This window comes from Erithacus rubecula, assembly GCF_903797595.1.
Source record: "Erithacus rubecula genome assembly, chromosome: 3".
NCBI lineage: Eukaryota > Metazoa > Chordata > Aves > Passeriformes > Muscicapidae > Erithacus > Erithacus rubecula.
Genome location: NC_136689.1, coordinates 101,909,875 through 101,933,306, shown reverse-complemented (window position 1 = coordinate 101,933,306; position 23,432 = coordinate 101,909,875). Strand labels below are relative to the sequence as shown.

Genomic DNA, 23,432 nt, shown 5'->3' with positions numbered 1-23,432 from the left:
AGCGGAGCTTAAAGAGCATCTGGTTCCAACCCCTTGCCATGGGCAGGGACACCTCCTACTAGAGCTGCTTGCTCAGAGCTCCATCCCGCCTGGCCTTGATCACTCCCAGGGATGAGGCATCCACGACTTCTCTGGGCAACCTGTTCCACTGCCTCATGGCCTCGCATTGAAGAATTTCTTCCTTATACCTAACCTAAACCTACCCTGTCTCAGTTTGAAGCCATTCCCCCTTGTCCTGTCAATACAAGCATCCTCCAGTCCTTGCTTTAATTAGCATCATCTCCGGATTCCTTACTTAACACGCCCATATGGCACCGCCCTCACGCAGGCGGCTGCGCATGCGCGATCGCGCCGCTTCCCGCCCTGCCCGTTCCTTCCCGCCGGAAGATGGCCCGTGCCGCCGGGGGGCGGGGCCGCGGGCGGGGCGGGGCAGGCGGGGCGGGGCCGCGGCGGTGCCCGGCTGTGGGCGGGTTCGAGGCTCGGGCTCGCCGCCTCCGCCAGCGCCGGCACGTCGCTGACACCCTCGCGAGGTAATCGGCCGCCGGCAGACCGGGGGGGGCTGAGGAAGTTGCTCTCCTCCACACCCTCCCCACCCCACCCGTGTCCCGCCGGGTCCCGTCACCCCCGGTTGCCCCGTGCCCGCTGCCCCCCGCGTCCCCCGCCGGGGCCGAGAGCCCGGCGGCGGCTCCTCCCCGGGCCTGCCCGCCGCTGTCGCGGGGGGAGCGGGCCGGCCGTGCCCTGTCGCCAGCCGGCCGTGCCCTGTCGCCAGCCGGCCTCATCCCGGCACCCCCGCCCTGCCCCGGCCCCGGCCGCGGGAGCTGCCGGCCCGGAGCGGGGTCCCCCCGCCAGGCCCTGCCCCGGGAGGGCTGTCACCGCGGGGCGCTGGGCCGGCTGACACCGGGCCACGCTTGGAGGCCTTCCCTTCCCTTCCCTTCCCTTCCCTCCCCTCCCCTCCCCTCCCCTCCCCTCCCCTCCCCTCCCCTCCCCCTGAGTTGTGCCGTAGGGGCTCCGGGCGCTGCCGTGGCCCTCAGCCCGGACGGCTCCGGTTCGGGAGCCCCGCGCCCTGTCCAGCTGTTGTGCAACCAGCCTCAGCCCCTGCTCTAAGAACTGGAAGCTGTGGGGTTCGCGTTTCTGTTTCCTTCGTTTGTTGGTTTGGGTTTTTTTGGGTTTGAGGTTTTTGTTTGCTCTGTTTTGTTTTCGGGCTTTTCCTCCCCCCTACTTCTTGCTCCCAAATCTTTGCTCTTGTTCAGGTTTGTTCCTGCACTTCTGTGTCTGCTCTGGTTTTCATAATCCAGCTTTTACTAGAGGGTGACTTCTCCAGGGCAGAGACTGCCAGTTCTGGAATGTCTGGAAAAGACTTTGCTCTGCTGTACAAAGTATTAGTAGGAAAGAAATTACTGTTCAAGAGCTCTGTGGGAGGAGAGTGTATTTTTTAGTTGCCTGAGAAGGAGTGCCAGCGAGGGAAGTTTTGTACTTTCTGTTTTGTACTTAAAAGTCTTCCCCGAGTGTGCCAGGTCTGGAAAAAAAAACAAAGAAGGTCCAGGTGTATACAGTGTGTGTCATGGTATTTTCAAATTCTGGGAATCGGTGGTGTGCTCTAAGAGACCTGTTCAGCAACTAGGGCTGTTATTTTCAGGATGAGTGACCATATTGCGTCTCTGACAGGTTTTTATTTGACTGGTGGAAACCCACAGGCTTGTGAGGCATCATGGAGCTCATCAGCTCTTAGAATGTAGGCATGCAAATTCTATTACTTGCTCCTTAGGGAGAGACATGAAAATAGCACCATTAAAAGTGCTATTAGAGATTTCTTCCCTGGATAGAATTTAAATAATATACCTCAAATATGGGTTGTTTATTATGTATCTTCTTTAAAGGAGAAGGTCACAAGACATCACTGATGTCTGGAATCTGAGTTTTTAATCAGCTTTTTAACATAATTACCAATTTTGTGTGGTTGAAAATGCTTTTATAAGTGTATAAATGAAAATGAGGTTAAAGACAATATAAAGTCTAAAGAAAGGAAAAAGTATAATTGTTTACTTTCTCCTTTTGCATAATGATCAATTACTAAAAGGTGCTTAACATATGTATCTTTCAAATTGTTAAGGAAAGACATTCATTTGTCAATACTGGAAGTTGTAATGAACTGCAAGTGTCTGGTCTGTGTTATACAACTTGTGACTTGTTCTCGTTTGACCTTAAAATGTATCAGATTTAATTTTTAAGTTAAAGTTTGAAAAGAAATATAGTTTTGTAGAAATCTATATATAATCTGTACGTCTGTCAGTGACAAAAAATAATAGGTAATTCTTGATTGAAAAAGGTGATGTGGAAGTTCTGACCACTGAGTCTTCCAGTAAACTTAACTTTATAAAGTTATTAAAGTGAAACTATTGAACAATTATTACCTATGCCATAATACAATAACTTTGAATAAGGGAACTGAAAATTTCACAAGTCAGAAGTGTATATGAAAGGGATGATCAGCCAAATCTGTGGAGATGTTTTTATCAAGAATCTCTCTTAGCTTTCAGACTCTTGTGCAAAGTAACTTCTGCATCATTAACATCATTTCAGTTCTCATGAAGACATTGTCTTTAACTGCCCAAGGCAAATGTCTCTAATAATGCTACTTTTTAGGCTTTCCATCTGATTTGTAGCTTAAGTCATATTAGAAGGAACAGTTGTAGGTAGTTGTTGATGTCTGTGAAGTTCTGTTCTAGCAGCCACAAAACTTGGTGAGTCTAATGGATTTATTCCCTGTTGCTGTGAAGCACAGGATTGACAGCAGTCCCATGTTTTTTGCCAGCTCTGAAAGAGAGCAGCACACTATTTTCTGGAAAAAGGTGAAAGGCTGAGCAACTTCCTTTTGACTTGCACTGTTACTTTCCACCTTTTGAGAGGTAAAAGGATAGTGCTTAAGACAGCAAAGTGCCAAAAATTGTTGGGTGTGGAAATTTTAAAAAAATCGTCTGTTGTTTTTTGGTTGGTTGTAGTTGTTTTTTTAATTTTAGTTCCTTACCAATGAAACTAAAGCTAGGCATTGTTTGAGGGGATGGAAGAGGGTGGGAATTCAGAGTCTTGAGTAGGAAGTTATGAAATGTTTACTGCATGAACGTTTTCTGTTCTTCATAGGTGGCATGACACATCCTGTTTGTAAGCATATGCATAAGGAATGCTCTTGTCACACCTTGATAAGTTACTTTGGCCTAAACATCGATTGCCTCTTGTAAAAACCTGTAAGTAAAATGAGTGTCATTTGATTTGAGATTGCTTTAATGATTTGCTTTCTGATCACAGCGTGATCTGGCTGTTAAAATGAATATATAAAAGTGAAAAGTTATATTTGAGATAGTTGCTTGGTTTTTTACAGAAATGGCAGCTCAGAAAAGGAAGTCTTCGTTAGTAGAACCTTCTGCTAAACGTCCAAAGCTGGACAAGAACAGCAAACCGTCTTTGTCAAAGAAGGAAAAAGAGGTGTCGGATACAAAACATGGCTCAAATAAATCAAAGTCCAGTCAGTGTGCAGTGCAGGAGAAAACTGTACTCAAACCAAACAGGTCAGTGACAAAAACAAAATAGATAATTCTACATTGTCTTGATTGACTGCATTAGTGCAGAAATGTAGTCAGTCTAAGCAGAGGGAATCTGAGTTAAAGATACAGCTAAATAGTTGAATAGTGCTAGAAGGGAGATCAGATTTTAATCATTATGTATACTGTCTGCTACATGATTTTTCTCTGAAACCGTGTAAATGCCTTGTAATCCAGAAAGACCTCAGTCAAAAACATTTCTGAAGCAAAAATAAATCTAATAGTATCTATAAATATATATATAGCTTATACTTCATTTGAAAGTCACAGGTGTTAGTGATTAGAAACTGCTAGAGATGTTACAAAGCATTCATCTGAGGTTCATAATTCAGTCTTGCCATGCGTAAAAAGCATTAAATACAACACTTAAGAGTAACTAGGTGGAAGTGAACACTTTTTTGGAATAATTCTAGAGCAAATTCTTCCAAAAATATTGGGAGTATAAGATCTAGAAAGAGGCAGAGAAAGAGTGAAAAAAATCTTATGACAGATTCTGTTATGTGTTCTGGATGCTGAAAAAAGTATTATTTTAATCTTTCAGTGATAACACCAATGAATTTGGAGTAGGAACACGCATGACTACAAGATCATCAGCTCTCAGCTCAAATAATAAAACAATACCTGGCAAAACAGTCCAACAGCAGCAGCCTAAATCTGTAAAAAATAAGGTTTGCCAGAAAAAGTCTGTGCAAGAAATTCCTAAGTCAAAATGTGTAATTGCACCAAACGAGCCAGTAATGAGGAGATCACAGAGACTGCAGCAGTTAACACAAGTGCATGTTCCAGCAAGATCCCTGCGCAGCAGAGAAGTTAAAGAAGAAAAACTTTCAGAAGTTAAGCACAGTAGCCAGGCAAAAAAACATGCTCACAGTGTTGCATCAAAACCACTGAAATCTGCTGGAGGAAAATCAGAACAGAAAAACACAAAGATAAAGCCAAACAATAAAAACAAGGATAAAGAAACACATGTAGAAGTGACCAGCTCTCTGAAAGAGAAAAAGTGTAAAGCAGACAATAAAAAGAATAATTCCAGTAGCTTTCAACGCAATATTCAAGCGTCCTCATCGTGTCCTGATGAGAGTCTTGAGGAAGTCAAGAAAGACCAAACAGGCCCTGTATCTCCTAATGCTAGCAACACAAAGAAAGCAGAAACAGATTCTCTTAAGCCAAATTCTACAGCATCTAAGGAAAAGCAGCAAACACACCAGAACATAAAACCCAGTACAAAACCAAAAAATACTTCACAGCCATCTGTGAGTGAGACAAATGTGGCTGATCAACCAGAGAACGATGCAAAATCCAAAAGGGTGAGCATCCTTGAGCTTTGTGAAGAAATTGCAGGTGAGATTGAGTCAGATACAGTAGAAGTGAAAAAAGATTCCCCTAATGCAGAGGACAGCAAAGCAGAAGAAAAGCACGATGACACACAGTTACAGCAAAGTGAAATGCTTACTCAGAAAGAACCCAGTCAAAGTACTCAATGCAAACGGTTTTTCCCTAGCAAAAAAGCAATGCCTGTCAAATGCACTCTGAATGGTAGAAATAACTCCTCAAACAAAAATTCTAAATGGACCAAAATTAAATTGCTGAAAGCTAGTAATGTAAAGCAAAGTAACTCAAATTCCTCAAATGTCCCCAAGCTTCCTTTTTTAAAAGATTTCCCTGAAGTTTCAGAGGCAAGTCAAATGGCTGTAGAAGCAGAGCTTTCAAAGGCACAAGGCAAGCTGTCAACAAGACTCTTTGAGAATGAAAGTACAACTTGTGCGCAGGAGAAATCAGATCCTTTATCTGAAAGAGCTGGAGCTAAAGCAGTGACATTAGAAACAAAACAGCCCACAAGGAAAGGTGCAGAAAATGGTTTGTTGCCTAACTTGACAAAACCTTTATGTGAGCCAAGACCAGATGAGGTAAGTTATTTTAATTATGGTGTATAGTGGGAGGGTGTTCTAAATCTATTCTGTTTTCTGAGAATCCCATGCTCGGAATTATTTTAACAATGACTTCTTTTATAGTTACTTAAAATTTTCAAATGTATTAGAAATCTACTGCTGTGTTATCATAGATGGGTGATAGTAATCTGAAAAATTGATTCCACACTCCTAGATTCTGTTGCTAACTGAGTGTTGATCAATAGAATTTCATGCTGGAAGCAAAGGTTGTACAGATTCATATGGATACTTCTTCATGGTTTCAGCTCCCATAGCTGTTTTGTTTTGCAAAGTTGTATTAGGAGAACACTTGTTTTCCTCTCATTTCCTGATCTGAATGAATTTCTACTAAGATTTAGGATTCTAAGGACAACTGTGTTTTATAAAAAATATTTTACAAGCTTATATATAAAATGAAAAATATTTTTTTCAAAATTAATACCTCAAGCTTCAATATGGACTACCTAATGCAACTAATTAGTTGCATTTTGTCTGCTTAAATTAACATAAAACTGATTCTGTATTAAAAATGTTAATACTTAGTTAAATTAGTTCTGTTGTTAATAGGTTAAAGGCATTGAATAATTTGGACATTTTAAAATTTAATGTTTCCTGTTTTGCTTAGGACTTTAGATTATATTTGGAATCAGATCCAGAAAGTTCTCCAGTAAAGTGTGTTACAGCTCCTAGACCACCAAAACAATTAAAAAAAGAACCCAGAGAAAGTGAACCTCAAGGTAACTGTCTACTGCTGATATCTCCACTTGGTTTGATCAGTTCTGTGGGAAGGACAAGCCTCCCTTTAGGAAGAATGTTTCACAGAGTAAGGCATAGGTGGTAACTAGGAGATAAACTTCGAGAGTTGGAGCTAATAACCAGGTTTTGTATTGCTTTATGTCACACCCAGGGCCAGTTGAGTAGCACTGAAATGTACTTTTTTCTCTGGGCTGTGGAGTGGGAAAGAGGGGAACCCCAATCAAATTCTTTCCTCTTCCATGTAATAAAGCAGTAAAACTTCCATATTTCAGTTGACTTCTTCTCTTGGCTTGGCTTTTGTTAATTGTCTTCTCTGTTTCTTTTGAATAAGTATCTGCACTTCTTTCTTTTAAATTTTTCTACTTGATCTTAAGCAAATTATTAACTGAGTAATCACTCTCCTGTTTTTATTATGTAGTCTTCATTTGTCAGCCAGTGAATGCACTTTGTCAAAGCTTATGATGAGTGTGATGTGAATATTTTGACTGAAGTACATTTGACTAAGAAATACTGTCAATGGATCACTAACTTGTCTTTTCATTATTTTTTTTTCTGCTCTTAGTGGTGAGGGGTTTGTTCTGGGATTTTAGTGTATTTTTTTAATTGGAACCTGAGTTTGAGTACACTATTATATTATTTAGCTTTACTAAATAGCTGGAGGTTTTTCCTGCCATTGTAGGATACTTTTGAAGGGTAATTACTCTTAATTTCTGTTACAGAATTTAAAAAAAAAGTCTTTATTTTGCTGGTTTCGATGATTTCTTTTCCTTAAGTGTTGTAGAACACAGCTCTGATTGGGGTATACTGTACATTTATGATTCTAATAAAATATGGACAGCTATTCATATGTGTGTCAGTTTAAACATACTTAAACTAGGTAGTTTACTGCTGGCCTTGTTTAACTTCTGGCAAACTGTTCAGCAGAACTGAATACTGCCTCAAACTTGAATTTTTTTATTGGCCGTGAACAGATTGAAAAGTTGTTTTGAATATGTTTTTTGAAAATCGCTGTGTAACTCAAATTTCCTTTGCAACTAAAAGATTTATAATGAAGTTATAATCTCTGATTAATCGTAGATTTGGCTCCCACGCAGTTGATGCAAACTTCACTTACAAGTCAAACTTCTGAATCTGAGAACAGGTATAGTACTTTATACATTATGAAAATACTGTAACCTTGCATAAATAGAGTTATGAGAGAATTTATTATAAAACAGTTGTCTCCCAGCCTCAGTTTTCAGTTCCAGATAAGTGACTTGTTCTTTGTAAAAACAGGCTTTAATTTTATCCCATTGTTGAGGAGTGTTTTTGCTTTGCTAAGAAAATAATTAAGATATTTGCAGCTGCACATTTATTTCAAAAGTTATTTTTTAATAGAGCTGGAAAAACATTTATACTGGTCTCTTCCTCAAATCAGATGAGAATCAGAGAGTAGGGGAGGGATTTGCCACATAATTTCTACATACTGAATTATTTATGTCTGGAGGAGTTTTTTTACTCCTTGTACTATGGGAGTCTTGTACATGCGATTTTTTTTTTGGTTTTTTTAGGTGGGGAGGAGGGGATTTTATTTGGAATTTTGTGATTGCTGTGAAATGAAGGTGTCAGCAGCCATATTAAAAATAAAAAGTTCTTAGTGCTAAGTTTGTCTTACAGTTCAAGCTTGCATTTTAGCCTTGGTCACATTGACTGCTACAGTTTTTGAACTGTTCTGACATAGGCTCTGATTTTAGCCAATTACAAGCTAAAGACAAAAAAAAATCTTTGTACCTGATACCTTGAGCAGTAGCAGTGGTCAAGTGTGTTGTTACTGTTTTCTATATTCATAATGGGGACAGGAAGAAATGCTTCAGGTAATTTTCACTGCATCTCTCTGAGGCCAGATGAACAATTCTGGCTAATCGATCCTTTTGTACATATTGAAAAACTCTACTGATATGGAACTTCACAGAAGATGGTTGGTACAGTAGAGGCAGACTAGTTAAATGAGTGGTTTAAAATTTATTGATAAGCATTGCAATAACTTCAATTTTTCATATTTTTATTCACAACTGCCAAACAGGTTTATGGTATCTGCTTAAATTTATTACCTTTATGACCTGAACAAGCTCATATTGCTTTACTATTATCTGGAGATATATATATATATATTAATTCTGAGACCATTCTTACCCTGCTTTCTATATGATATCCAAGATTTACATTCTCTCTGTGGTACTCCTGCCATAACATAGAATAATCTGTTTTCTGTGTGCATGTCTACCATGTAGCTCTCTTTAGGGCTTTGTAGGAAAAGATTCCAGCAGGAAAAGGCAAACCTCCAAGTAGCTACATCCGGCAAATTTTAGGGCACTTGAACGGAATAAAAGAAATGACCCCTTGTTTAGCACAAAAACACTGTTTTAAAAATGTCTGGAAAGAGTTAATTTTTTAGAAAGCTCACTGGATTAACCTGCTGCCTGTGCTGCAGGGCTGCCACAGTGAAGTTTGCTCAGAAACAGAAAAATATGTAAATACCTAGTTGAAGTATGTGTATTTTTTTGTGTGTTTTGCTTTAGCGGTCTCCACAAGTTTTATCCAAACCTGGAATGAGTGTCATTTTTTTCCCCTGAATATACGAGCGAGATAATAGAATGATTTTGGTGATAGTTTATTTTATTTTCCAGTGTTTCTTTCAGCTGTGACAAGGAGAGGTTTAAACTGAGTAAGATTGCAGTGATACCAATGCATTTATTCCTTGGGTCTTCCTCCCTTCTTCCCTTTTAGAAGAGAATAAGTTTTAATTGTAGGGATTTGACATCTGATTTAGAATTATGAGAATATATTTGTGTGGTCTGCTCTAGCAGCCTGATGTATGATACCTAGATCTTACTTTGGAAATATATGGCATTAGGTACCATCAGTTATGCTCTGAAAGTGCCTCTTTTAAAAGCTGGTGTTAATGGTTGAGACTAACCTACCGACCTGATAATTTTTTTTCATAAACTTAAAAAAAAATAATCTTCTAATTATACTAGTTACAAACTATGTTTTTTGATTACTCCTTTTATTTTCTTATTTTTCCATTTGAATTGCACATTAAAATATACAGGACTGCTTTATGTGATTAATTTGGATTTGTATCTTGGTGAAGTTTGTACTAATCACAACATTTTGAGTATCCAGCATGACATGTATAAGCAGTTCCATTTTTAACATAAAATGTATTTGTATTTCAAGGGCTCCATTGTCAAATCCTTCATTAGCATCAAAATGCAGTAACTTGCCATCATCTGAGGAACATATTCAGAAACTAAAAGAAGCAGGAAAAGATGGCGATAAGCAGCTGATCACAGTAAGTAATACCCTTTTAGTAAGGCTTACAGCTTCTTGAAGAAATTATCTCTGAATTTGCAGTGCTGTGTTTTAATGAACTTGTCTAAAAATCATTACTTATACATACTATTTATTGCCACTGTAAATGACTTGTAAAAGTAGAACCTGTACTAGATTGCCATTCAGTATTGATGGGGAAATGGTGTCAGCAAGCCTTAATGTTTAATGTTTCTTGTTAAGATAAATTTCTGCAATTTTTAAATAGAATGGCTATTCATTGAAAATAGGGAGAGTGAATATGCCTTAACTTATGTGTAAATTCTCAGTTTCTTAAAATTTCAGTATTATGGGCGGGGTGCATCTGGTCGATTGTGTGCAGAGTTAATATGAACAGATTTGTTCCTGTGTCATTAAAGTGTCTGTTGTTCTGAGATCAGCTTAAAGATTTCCCAGAGCATGCATTTATTTTTACCACAGTATTTAAGCAGCAGTACCAGTTGGGTTATTTGTTCTTAGCCTTTTAACTGCTAGCTACAACATACAGATAAGAAGAAAATGCAAAATGAGAAGGGAGTGGTACAGTTGTTTTGTTCTATTGTAGAATCACACGATTGTGAGGCAGTTGGGAGTTTTTGGTTATGTTTTAGTATGTGTTTTCAATAACGTGCATGTCAGATAATGCTTGAGGAATGAAAGGCTAGAGAGGGAGAGGAATGCAGGCCATTAGGAAGGAAGGAGTTTTCTTATGAAATTATACATATAACATACATAGTTGGAGGTGTTACTAAGTTTTTACTCTTTCATGTAATACATGGATTATACACATGAAAATATTAACTGAAATAAAACCAAATGAATTCTGAACACTCTGTTACAATCCATACTGAAATATTTTAAAATCAGAGCTTCTAAGAACTAAGATGCTAAATATATCCTCCAGTTGTCTGAAGTTATACAAATCTAGGCACGTGAATGCCCAGCCACAGGATAACTGAGTTGCATCTAGCATTTAAGAAGTATTTCAGTTACTCCTTCTTTGAAATCCATTTTACCAACAGAATTAAAATGAATGACTAAATATCTTAACTATGTTAAAAGGACTGTAAGACTATCCCTTTTCATTTCTGTGAAGCTAACCTAATTATTACTCATACAGTTAGATAACATGGTTGAAAAGTTACTAGGGTCTTACTAGAAGAAGAAATACAGAACTTCCTGCTTGGGTACTGAAGAGGGCTTGTGTTGCTCCCTGCTTATTTTTTATACAGATTTTTTGTGAGTTACTGATTATGCTTCTAGTATTCTTGTATTCAGCTAGAATTAGGAGAGTAATCTTTTCTTCAGTTATACAATAAAAATTATTTACCAAGCAAAATTTTATAGAAAGGTTCATTGATGAAGAGCAGTGGGGAAAATGAGGAAAAATGGGAGAGACTTAGTTTGTGGTTTTCTGTGGGTACTTATGGAAAATGGAAGTGGGTATTTAATTTGTAAATGTAAAAAGAATAGCTTAACAGTATCTTACATATTTCAGCACTTGATACAAATCTAATTCACTTTGATTTCATTGAGTTCAGAGTAGGCTTTTTATTGTGTGGAAAGGGCATTTTAATAATGCCTATATTTCAGTTTACCAAGACAACATTAGGGTAGGGTATTGGTCTGTTATTCTTTTATCTTGGGGAAAACTGCTCTTTTGTCAAAAAGAGGAACTCAGATATTAGTTAAGCTAATTGGTGAAATACTGTCCTTGACCTTGGTTACAGTGGAGATGAGACACAGGTTTAGAATAGTTTGTGCCAACTTCTAAAAGTGGCTAAATTAACTTTTAAATTACTAGGCTTTACTCCTACAAATACTCAAAAGATTTGGAATTAAATACATATGATAAAATAAGGTACTTTTTGTAATTAATAGTTTTTGCTTGCAAAATCATGGTGAGTTTTTAAAATGTGGATTCTGAATGGCTGGGCTTATTTTTCTATTATTAGTAGTAATTATTTTCAAAGGTGTTCATGTAGTTCCATAATGATCCTGTGAGAACAGAGAAATTAGTAATTTTTTTAAGAACTGCTGAGGTTGAAATTTCTCTTATGTAGAGAGGACTCTCAACATACAAGGTCAAATCACTTAAATTAGCATTTATAGTGTCTAAAAAATTACAGTTAATAGCTAGAAATCATTTTTATTTCAAGTTTTTGGCATGTTGTATTAAGAGAAGCAATTTCATTATTCTTTACTTTGAGCATAGTTGGGAAGTCCTGCTTTTATTCTTCGCAAGAGACATTTAATTAGCATTTTGTTACACTTTTAAAAAACAAAATGCCTGAAAGATGCGATTTTGAGCTTTCCAATGCGAGATCTGATTCTTTTGGAGATGTCAATGTATGAACAGAATCCTTTTTTCTTTTTGTAACCACAGCTGAAAAACTGATTATTTATTTGGCTTGTCACATAATCAAAATCTTTATTTTGATTCTTGTTTGGTGCTGAATTTCCTTAGTCTTTTTTATGTAAATTTGACACTTGTCCTTTTAAATTTTTTTTTGATATCTGAGGCTCAGAGTCTGGAATGTTGCAGTATTGTTGGTACATTCTAATTTTTTTGGTCCCTGAGCTATATTTAGAGAGGTTTTATGGTAAAACCGGGCTTTGTTTTTCACAATATACTTTGAGTTTTTTGTATTTAATCCTTAAAAGATGTATCTTAGCTTCCTTCTTATCCCATATGATTACTGTAATGAATAGATTAATTTTCTTTTTTTCTTAAGTAATATGATTTTTAACAAGCTTTAAGGCTATTTGACTAAAAGAAGTAAAATAACACAAATTCTGTTTGTAGAAGTAATGCTTAGTAGCTGCACTTGCACCATTCTGTTTCCTGACACTTGTCATCTAGTTGTCTGGGCAGCTTTCAAACATAAAATTATCTTCGTTTTGTAGAAGTACATCTAAGAAAACCATGGGTTGTTTCTGTGCAGATTTGCTTGCTGACACACATCTTAAAAAGCAAGTCTCTTAAGAGCATAGAATTTCAGCTGAGAGCACTTCATAAAGCAAACAGTGCCAGAAAACAGTGGTGTTTGAAGTGATATGCAAAGACTTGGCTTCAGACTGAAGAGAGTATGATCTCTTTTTTAGGGGAAGAGGTTAAGATCAAGGCTAAAAATTCATTGTGTTCCAAATCTGTGACTTGGTGTTTGGTGGAATAGTCTGTTCTGAGTATTTGTGAACTGTGCCCTCTTACACTTCATTTGAATGTTCAGTTGATAGGTTGTCAGGTTGCATGAAGCTTCATAGGAAGCTTTCTAGAATAATGCACTAAAATAATTATTTACTTTGCAATTACTTGAATGTGCTTTGCAAGTATGAGAACTTGAATATGAAATCATCTGTTCCTTTAAGTTTTGAAATGGAATGAAACACAAATGCACAAAGCACGTGTTCTCAGTTTTCATCAAATGAGAGATGCTGTACAACCAAGACAAGGAAAGTCTGTTTTCATCTTGTAAGAATTCTGCTTGCTTGTCAGACTTAGGACAGAAATCTGACCATAAAAATAAGAATTGATACAAGCATTAATGCTATGAAGAAATATCCTAAACAATTACCTATGAAGCACAGGGATACTTACTCCGTTTTGAGGCTTGTTCCTTTGAATTTGACTAGTATTTGGAAAATAAGTCATCAGTTTTAGGAAAGAACATGCAAAATGAATGAACAGTGAAAACAAGTTGCTGAAGTGATAGAAGGATAGTGTTGAGTTATAGAGACTTTTTTGCCTTTCTTGAGCTCTGCATTAATGCCTGGATGCCAAGAAATGTGATTAAATGTAGTTGATCATTATAAGTATCAGCAAGTGCATGGATCAGAACTGCTTGATAGAAGGTGCTTTTGATTCTGAGGTTTGAGTTGGTGCTACGTGTGGATGTGATGTGCATGCTAATCTGGTTTACACATTTGGATATCATGCTTGAATTTCTCTTGACATATATTTTGATTAAAATTGAACATAGTTTCCTGCTTGACTGATATAGGTTATATATGAAATAAGTATTTTTCTTTAAGGTGAAAACACAGCCCTTAGTGGAAATAATAAGCATAAGAGTAATTTCTTGTGAGAAGAATTTCTGAAGAAACTTGCATAGCAATCATTTAAAGTTGCTGTCTTCTTCCTTAAACTTGTATAGTCTGGTTAGGCAATTTCTCTGAAGATCTAGAGAATGGCTTTTAGGCAATCTTTCATTGTTCACATTAGTTATGTACTTCCTCTCTCCGGTCCTGTAAGCCCAGTGAAAACGAGACAGTGACTACTTTGTAAGTGAAAGGGAGGGAGTTTGCTCGTTGAGAGCAGTTATTTTTCCTTCCACACAAATGGTGCCCTTTAGGATACCTCGGTTCTTACAGGGAAGGTGTCCTTTCTTGTTATCACTTCTTCCCATTTCTTCTACTCTGCAGCAACTCAGCTTTGTCTTGCAAATTCAGGTGGGTTGTACTTGGTGTCCTTTGTCCTGAAGGGAGGGTCAGAATGTTTTTGTAACACTAGCTGGGAGCTGCTATGGGAATTCAGGCACCAAGGCCAGGAACACTGTGCTGTGGGTTAACCCTGGCAGGCATCTAAGCACCGTGCAGGTGCTCCCTCTTTACCCCCAAAGGATGGGGGAGAGCAGTTGCACAGGTAAAGCAAAAGCTGTGCGTGCAAGCAAAGAAAAATAAGGAACGGCTGGCAGGTGTTCAGCCTTCTCTGGGAAAAAAGGACTTCATCATATGTAACAATTGGGAAGACAAATGCCATTAACTCCAAACATCCTCCCCTTCCTGCCTCTTTCCCTAGCTCTTACTGCTTGGCAAGATGACCATGTCTGGTCAGGTGGGATCAGCTGGTCCTGGTTCTGTCACCTCCCAGCTTCTTGGCACCCCCATCCTCCTCACTGGCACAGCAGTGTGAGAAACAGAAGAGGCCTTGAATGCTGTGTAAGCACGGTGCAGCAGTAGCTAAAACATCCCTGTGTTATCAGCCTCTTTTGGTCACTGATCTAATACACAGCAGCAGCTGTGAAGGAAATTAACCTTATCCAACCCAAAACCTGTGCTCACCAGAACACTTCTGTAATATTCCTGCTTAATACTTTTATATGGATTCAGAATGGATTACATGTCCATTGTAAATATTGTGCAGATTTATTTTCTTACTTTGTATTGCTTTTGGTATTGCTTTAGCCAATGACCAGTGAAGATACGATTTCATGATGGATAATGACCTTCTATTTTCATTTTTCAAGTGTGTTCAGTGAAATTAGATACATCACAGCTTTGAAAGTTTCAAGTCAATTTATATCCTTTTGTTAAAATAGCTTTTCGGGAAGATGGACACTGGTGATGGGTTGGTTTTTCTTGTGGGTTTTTTTTGTTTGTTTTTGTTTTGTTTGGTTGGGGATTTTTGTTCAAAATGAAGACTGGATTATATTCTCATTTGGGATGTGTCTTCTGATCCTTCTGGTCAACAAGGGGATCTGTCTATCAATTTCAGTCTTGAATGCATCTTTCACCAGAATAGCATTCTTTGACCTTTTAATTTTCAGTGGAGAGCCCCAAAATCTTTGTTTCTTCTTCTTGCACTTCTTGTATTTCCTTTCCAGCCTGCCTGTTTCTCTGGCTTGGCTTTAGTCTTTGTTCTGTAAAAAGGCTAGAGGAAAAGAGGAAAAAACAATTTTCCTCTAATAATAGGTAATCAAGAAGGAGGTGACCTAATCCATGACTGGAGAGAGAAAAGAAAGGAAAGGGAAAAAAAAGGCCCCTTTTCATCTCCTAAAGAGGCACCAAATGCCTTTTTTGCTTGCAGGGTTCCTTATTGCACATATGGAGGATCAGCAGACATGCACCTTCTCAGAGAAGATATTGGTAAGACTTTTCTTTCTGTCTAACACAGAATTAAGGAACCCTTCTGAAGTTAAGGGAGTGTTGCCTCAATGTTCAATTGCAATTAGCCTGGAAAGAGTGGATATCCTGTACTTTAGGATTGCCTGAGATGCTGGAATGCTTAATTGCCATCTACACACGAAGAATTCTCTTTATTGTTATTGTTTAGAAAACTGAATTGTAAATGGAGTAACAACATTTTATTCTGCCTGAAACTCCACATTTTGTTGCTCTGAAAAACATGAGATTCTGAGAGTCAAACCTCTTGCATCTTTGTCTAGTTGTCAAGTCAGCACTTTATTTTTCACTGTCTGATGCTTGCTGAAAAGATTCCATCTCTCCACTTTGAAATCCCGGTTATATTTAGTCTCATACTTAGTACAGAAGGTGCTCCTAAGTTGTTTGGTTTTTTGTGTTTCTGGTTTTGTTTCGGTTTGTTGGGTTTTTTGTTTGTTTTGATTTTTTGTAGTTGTTTCATTTTGGTTTTTTGTTGGTTGTTGTTGTTGATCTCTTCCCATTAGGAAGGTCTGGCAAGCTTTAATGCAATATTATGATTTGGGAGCACTTTTTTTCTCTGGAGGCATGCCCTTTCCACTTTGCTTATGCAATGACATCACTTTATAATTAGTCAGATCCTGTAGATATTCTGTTGAAGTACAAACATGCATTCGTCATAATTCCTGACTTTATTTTGCATGTCTTTTTTTGTTGTTGCAGTCTGTGTTGGATTTTAAAGGTCCTGCATTTTATTTTTGCCTGAAGCATTGCGTCCTGTGCTGTGGCTTTGAAATAGTACTTCAGTTATACAAAAATCATCTTCCTTGTCTTCAGGAGACTCTAAAATATTTCCTAAAGTCTATAGTCCACATTTGTCAGGGCTACAGAGTTCAAAATACTCCTTTAGATATTACAATGTGCTTTTTCAATAATTAATTGAACAGGGTTTTCATATTAACTTCTGTGGGTAGCACATTGATACAACTGAATGTGTGTATAATAGTAATATCAGTGAAATCCTTAAAAACAAAACTCAAATAAAAAAATCTCCCTCCCAAACTCTAAGCCACTGATACCAGCAACATCTGAAAAAGTCTGACTGTAAAATATAATATGGTACTACTATTTCATTCAGTGAACTAACCTGTTCCTGGAAATTTGCAAAACAGCATTTGTATTTAAAAGGCAAGATGGGGTGAGGTAGGGAGCTGGACAACTTGAGTATATCCTTGCCTTGAGTTTTCTGATGATTTCCTGCATAACTAGGAGGTTTTTGGCTTGAGATTTTTTGATAGTTAGTTTAATACCTTTAGCTTCTTGATGATTTGAACAGAAATTGTGTCATGAGACTTAATGCAGCACCAGTACTTAAGATTTGGTTTATGTAGCTAAATTTCTAATTTAAGTGGTGGGGATTTTTTTGGCATATATTCCAAGCATCAAAGTACACTTCTTTTCACTTATCCTATCCTAGGTATAGGGGATATGTTCTCCATCTTCAAGATAGGATTATTAAGTCTAGTTCAGTTGGTTCATCTTTAGATAGTCAGCTGCACTGCTGTTTTAATCTTTCATATATTGATCCTTGAAATGCAGTGTCTTTTGGTGGCTAGAATGGGTATTTGATTTTTCTGCTTTAAAGGAAATCTGCAAGTGAATTAAAATGTGTTTGGTTCAATTTTTGAACTTTGAGAAAATTCATCTTACTCTGACTTTACAAATCTAACCTCAGGGTTCATCTTCCCCATTTCATTCAGAAGCATAATGTACTTCTGTTTCTCCTTCTGTGTATGGTAGGGATCTGTACATTGATATATGGTAAAGCAATGGCTGCCCAGATTCAGCTTTCTTTTGGTGAGTTCCATAGATATGCTCCTAAGGAGAAGTTCAGCTCTGAATTTGTCTGGCCTCTTGTGCCTTTCTTTAGTCTCTTCTTGGAAAGAAGCTGATACTTACATACTTTAGATGGCACTAATATCTCTTTGAAATAAGTTGCTGTTGTGTGGAGAATTAAACTGTTGTTTAGCTTGAAGACATGTCTTTGAAGATGGAGGGAATAGGAGATGTTTCGTAAACACTTCTTCTGTGTTGCAAAATGCTTTCTTCTGTAAAATAGATTTTTCTTACTATAAATATTTTCAGCTCTTAGAAAACAGTATTAAGTTCATGTAATCTGTTTCCTTGCAAATTGTGCACACAGATCAATTTAAAGTTAAAAAACACCCTCAAATATTTTTTTGCTTACTTAGTATACTGGTTTAGAGTATAGAGTAAGTTCCTGTTTCTCTATTGCTTGTGATGTATGTTAAAATAAGTTAAAAATAACATTTATTGCTGCTTAGATAAGCTTAATTTCCAAATGTAGTTAAAGATGAAAAAATGTAGTTGAGCATTAAGCTGTAGCTTAAACATGCCTTTTTTGCTAGAGACTTTTTTCTAACTGGTATTCTTTTGCTCTTTGCAAAAGGCAGCCCCAGCACATGATGCTTCACTCTTTATTAGGCACTGACTCCAAAAATCTGTGCATGTTTCCAGATAAATAACACTTTTAATGAATAAACATAAAGCAATAGATACTGAGTAGTGCCCTGAGTTTGGTAATGATTACATACAGAGTAGCAGGAAAACCTAGAAGGTCATGAGTGGCCATGATTTTCCATTTTTCAGTGTAGCTGCTATACAGTGTCTCAAAAATTGCCTTGAAATACTTGTTTTTTGTTAAAAAACAAAGAAGGTAGTGGTCAGCTGTTGCAGACATATAGCTGATCTTAATGATTATTTCCATAACTTTTGTTTTTTATGATACCCTTCCAGACCTTCAAGAAAATGGCTCACCTTTGGCCTACCTCAAAGCAGCTCACAACCAAAGACAGGCAGCAGCAGAAGTGTAGGGAAAACCAAGTAGTGTGGGATATGGGAATTTTCTTTGTGGAAGATGTTCGTATTTCTGCAGATGGGGAGATGAAGGAAGTATTCTCTTGTTCTTTGTATGCCATAGAATAAAAGTAATTTGTTCAAAAATAGTGGGGAGTGGAGCTAGTATTTTTAGGTAGAGTTTGCCTTGTGATTGATACCTGTGCCTTGAAAGGGTATATGGGTTTTTGAAAGATGAAATTCTAAGTTCTGTGCTTGTCGTTTCTCCTGTTTCACTCAATTTTAGCCTTTGTGTTGACTTTCCAGAAGATCTGCTATTAGGAGGGGTATCTGATTCAGTGAAAGTTCTGTTCAACTGTATTTACTGTGCAAGGAATTGATAAATTCTTGGTTTGTTGTTTATTTGTTGGTTTGGTTTTGTTGTTTTTCTATAGGATGGAGGACAGAAGAGATTTGGTGCTATTTCCTGTAATATTTGTGGAATGCTTTATACTGTGTCAAATCCAGAGGATGAAACCCAACATCTGTTATTCCACAACCAGTTCATAAGTGCTGTTAAATATGTGGTAAGAGAACCCTCTCTTTTGAAAGACACAAACAATATCTTTTGTTTGCTTTGTACTAGTTGCAATTCACATTATATTAAGTTGTGTTTCGATAAATTTTTATCACAGTAGGACAGTAAATCATCCACTTTGGAAAATAAATGTTTTTAAGAACCATGGTAGACAGATTATATGTTATGTATTAAAATAGTTAGTACAATAATGGTGTTTCATTGCCATATTATTATTTCTGCTACAATTACCTGATCTTGGGGAAGTGTGAGGTTAGTGATAGGAAAACAAAGAATGTCACTGTTCTGAAAGTACTAAATATGGGTTTCTCTCCTGCGAGCGTTGGCAGCAGCAGTTGACTTAATAGTCAGATGAAGAGCTGACTGGCCTGTTTTTTGTAAGGGTGTGATGTTAGATGACTTAGAAATTACTTTTCCATTAATTATGTGTAGTTTGAGGAGAGACTGCCTAGGTGTTCGACTTGTTACAACTTCAATATTGAAGCTATACTGATTTTACAATGAGAATGTGGTCTCTAAAGTACATACTATTTGAAAATTTAATTACGTATGCTGTCTCTGAGTATCTCTCATTAAATCTCAGATTGGAAAAATTCTGTATCATTTCAAGTATATTGTAAAATCAGCTAATTCACACTAGCTGATGTTACAAAACATAGGGAAATGCCTGTTCACATGCCTGAAATCCAGAACAGAATCCAGAAAGTCTGTTTTCTTTATCATACATGTTACCTTCAGTACTCTACACTCTAGTAGATAAGACCTCCAGGATAACTGAACTGAGGCCACTATTCGTTTCATGTAGGCACCAAACGGCTGTTTGGGCTACTCTTAAATTTCAAGCACACTTTTATCCCACTGTTTACAAATATAAAGATGTAACTTCATACCTAAAATGCTTGAAAGTCTCTGGTGAATGCTTCTGGTATTTATTCTGTCCTTGGTTAGTTTTTGCCAAATAATCTGGACATCTTGAAAAATACCTTCTGATACATGTTACCTGCATCATAGGGTGGGACTGGGCAGAAGGTCTAATGGAACTCAGTACATTGTAATGTTTCCCTATTTTATTCCTATTTGTCCTCCACTCCCCACCCAAGTACTTTCAGATCTTGAATGTTACCAAAGATGTAAACATGATACATGAGATCTGTAGCTGCTTAAAGCTGCTATGTTCATGTAGGTAAGAAGCTGTACTGAAATTTCGAGTGTTTTGGAAGTTGAAAGAGCTAAACTTTCTCACTTGTGTGTATGTCTAGGGTGGCAGCATAATTAACATGAAAGTGAATGAGCAGACTGCCTTAAACTAGTCATAAATAATTTTGTACAGACTTAGGTACACTTATAATTTGAGAAGCTTTCCCTATTGTTTCTCAGTTGCTAACCATCTTCTTAAAACTTCCAACAATATGTACTCAAGCAAATTATTTGTATTGTTAGTTCACTGAGTAAACAGCTCTCTCTCTCTAGTTTCTTAAGGCTTTAATTGTGTTTTGTGACATTGTAGATGACTGTAAAGATGTGGAGGCATGATAGTTTTTCTGGAATGGAAACTACAGTAACAGGCGCCAGAAGAACTCTTATGAGTCTTCAAATTCCCCTCTGCTTTTTTTTTTTTTCTTTCTTAACAATCTTAACTCTGTTTTCTGCATGGATGAGTAACTTTTGCCATTCTAAATGGATGAGTTTTTACCACTAGTCATTTGATCTGGTGTCAGTGGTTCTTGGTTGATAGTATTGTGACAGAAGCATTCTCACCTCCTCTTAGAAAATAATTTGAATTTAAGATAAGCCTTCTTGGCAGTGAATTAGTACACCAAGTGACTACTTGTTAATTCTTAGTCATCCAGAAATACTGGAATGACTGCTAATTATCCTGGTTTTGCTAGGAGATTTTTAGTGGGGATTGTTGGGAGGATGGCTCATAGGTTTCTGGATATTTGTATGTAGTTACTGCATTGAAAGTTTAACTGTCTTCTTTGCCATGATAGTGTTAACTGGACAATAGTGTCAGAGAATTTTTAAAAAATGTACTAGGGAAAGTGCTGGTAACTCCTTAGTTAGACTTCCTGGTCCAGGAACAAGTGATCTCTGTGACCTTGACATGCTACGTTTTTAGCTCTCCAGACACTATATGTGGTTTATATGTTTGGCATTGTGGTTCAGAGGCCATTCTAAGGGATCTTGCAAGCATTTGTCATTCTCTTGTCATTAACATTCTCCATGCCATATGATGAGGTCCCAGTTGGACTTGAGAAAACTTTTCTCAGTTTTTTTGCCCCTTTCAAGCATCTCTTGTTATGGGCTTTATAGTTCTATGAATGGTTCATTTCACAGACTCAAAAATAGCTCATGCTAGAGCTGTGAACTGTGAAAGTGAACGTTATTGCTAGTGTCCCACCTGTCTGGAGGTGCTCTGTGGGTTTTAAAAGAAGTTTTGAGTAGCCAGAAGGTAGTTTGCATGTAAATAAGAAATTACTTTTTATTGTCAACAAAATAAAATCTTGTTTGATGGGTTATTTTAAAGACCTGTCTTACTCCTTGTAGTAAAAAATGCTGTTTAGGTCTCTAGAAATGTCATGATGCCCCCAAAAAGGCCAACAGGGAGTTGGTGTTGGGTACTTGCTTTGTCTTGGGTGTCTGATAGAGATGTTAAGGAAATTGTAGCCTTGTGTAATGACCATTTCTAGATTAGGGGACAGAATATTGGCAAGAATTGATACAGGTTTTCCTAAGGGTGACATTTGCTATTAATAGAAGCATGCAAATCAACTTAGCAAGAAGGTAAGGTAGCCAAGGATAGCACCTGGAGCAGGAATGAGAGATGTCCCCAGCTAAAGACAAGTGGAGCAATTTGTCTCACTTCCCTCTGGTTTCAGACATCTGAGAGTCTCCAGACAAATGATGCCATTCTGGTGTGTCTGTGCACTGAGCAGTGATGTACACATTCGATGTTAGCTCCAGCAGGATGGGCAATTCTGTGGGATGGATAAATGATTCAGTTTTATAAAATCTCCTAGCTGTGATACCACACAGTATCAATTCTGCATCCTCTCTATAATACCATATAAGATCAACTTAGTATTTCTGCAAAATATTTTTGTAACAGCAAGGTGTTTTTAATGGCATTTTGAAGTTACAGAGCCAAAACCTTAAGTTAGTAAATGCCTGTGGATTCAGGTGTCATGTGTGATTGCAGTTAATGTATTTGTACTTCAAGCTCATCTTCTTGGTTAAGAATATCTTGAGCTTAAGATGGAGGAAACTGTTATTTGGGCTGTTTAATCTTGGAAAGCTTACAGCTATTCTGCTGTAACTGCATCCAAGTTAATCTCTGAGTTTCTTACAATTCTCACATTTAAAGAAAGGCAATATTTGATTTCTTGGCATCTAAAGTTAATAGGATATTGGGATTGAAGGTAGTGCTGAAGTTTGTCATCTTAGGAAGATTTCATACTTGTCTTGATTTGCATTAATTCCAAAAGTAATGCATCTGTATGACATAAAAATAATATTACAAATGAAGTTCTTACCATTAGTATCTTCTGTGAGAAGTTTTAATAGGGGATAATACTTGGTAGTTATATCCAAGGATCTTAATGTGTTCTGCAGTCAAAAACTCATTCTCTGTATTTAATTCATAGAAGGGAGAGGCAGAATATCTGTACTTGTCAGGAAGAAAAATGCAGCAGACCCATTTCTCTGCTGCAAATTGTCAAGGACAGTAGTTTACAAAATTTCACATTAGATTTCATTACTAGGAAAAAAATTCATTAAAACGTTTTGTAGTGAAAACCAAGAATTATACAACATTAGCCATGTTTTCTTCAGTACCTTAGTGTTTTTGAGGAAAAAAACTTTATAAGAAAATAAACCTATTCTTTTTTCATGTATTTGCATTCAGTTGAGCTATAGTGAGTACAGAAAAGCCAGAACTGGCAGATACAGAAAGGCACCAGCATTGCTGTATGGTTTCCTACTCTTGTGTAAGAAGTTCTAAAACTTAGGAAATTCATGGGGAAGCAGACTATCACATCTGCTAACTTACGCTTTTAAAGACAAATCTACAACTGAGATTATTTTACACTATGAGCAGAACATAATTCATGAAAAACAGAGCACTGAACATTTAGTTACTGTGCTGTTAATGTTGGAACCATCTTTACACCTCTGTTCTACCTCATTCGTTACAGACATACATCATAATCAATGAAAAAAATGCACTGCACTCTGTAATGGTAGCTGCTGTCCACTATTTCATGATCTGGTAGCAGCTGCTTGTCTGTTTTGTCCTTTTTGTAATTATGTCTTTTGTAATCCTATTTTCATTGCCCCCTAATAAACACAGCAGAAGCAGTTGTTTTATTCTTGTTTGAATTGGGAGGAAGTTAAAGGTAGACTAAAAAGGAGCTAACTCTGCATGGCAGAGTTACTTTATTTATTTTCTCAAGCAATTACAAATACTTGTAG

General features: G+C 37.3%; 1 protein-coding gene across 2 annotated transcripts in view; it reads left to right on the top strand.

The window, feature by feature from the left end:
• The first annotated feature begins 422 nt into the window (after window positions 1–422).
• The window catches only part of ESCO1 (establishment of sister chromatid cohesion N-acetyltransferase 1), a 32,537-nt gene continuing 9,527 nt past the window's right edge, over window positions 423–23,432 (top strand). For both annotated transcript variants that reach the window (XR_013773676.1, XM_079301248.1), the window contains exons 1-8: window positions 423–530; window positions 3,139–3,242; window positions 3,377–3,563; window positions 4,138–5,503; window positions 6,150–6,261; window positions 7,358–7,421; window positions 9,500–9,614; window positions 18,820–18,951. Coding sequence is in view for 1 of the 2 variants with exons in the window: in XM_079301248.1 (XP_079157374.1) it covers window positions 3,379–3,563; window positions 4,138–5,503; window positions 6,150–6,261; window positions 7,358–7,421; window positions 9,500–9,614; window positions 18,820–18,951 (1,974 nt within the window). In the remaining variant the exon portion in view is untranslated. The remainder of the gene's footprint in view (window positions 531–3,138; window positions 3,243–3,376; window positions 3,564–4,137; window positions 5,504–6,149; window positions 6,262–7,357; window positions 7,422–9,499; window positions 9,615–18,819; window positions 18,952–23,432) is intronic.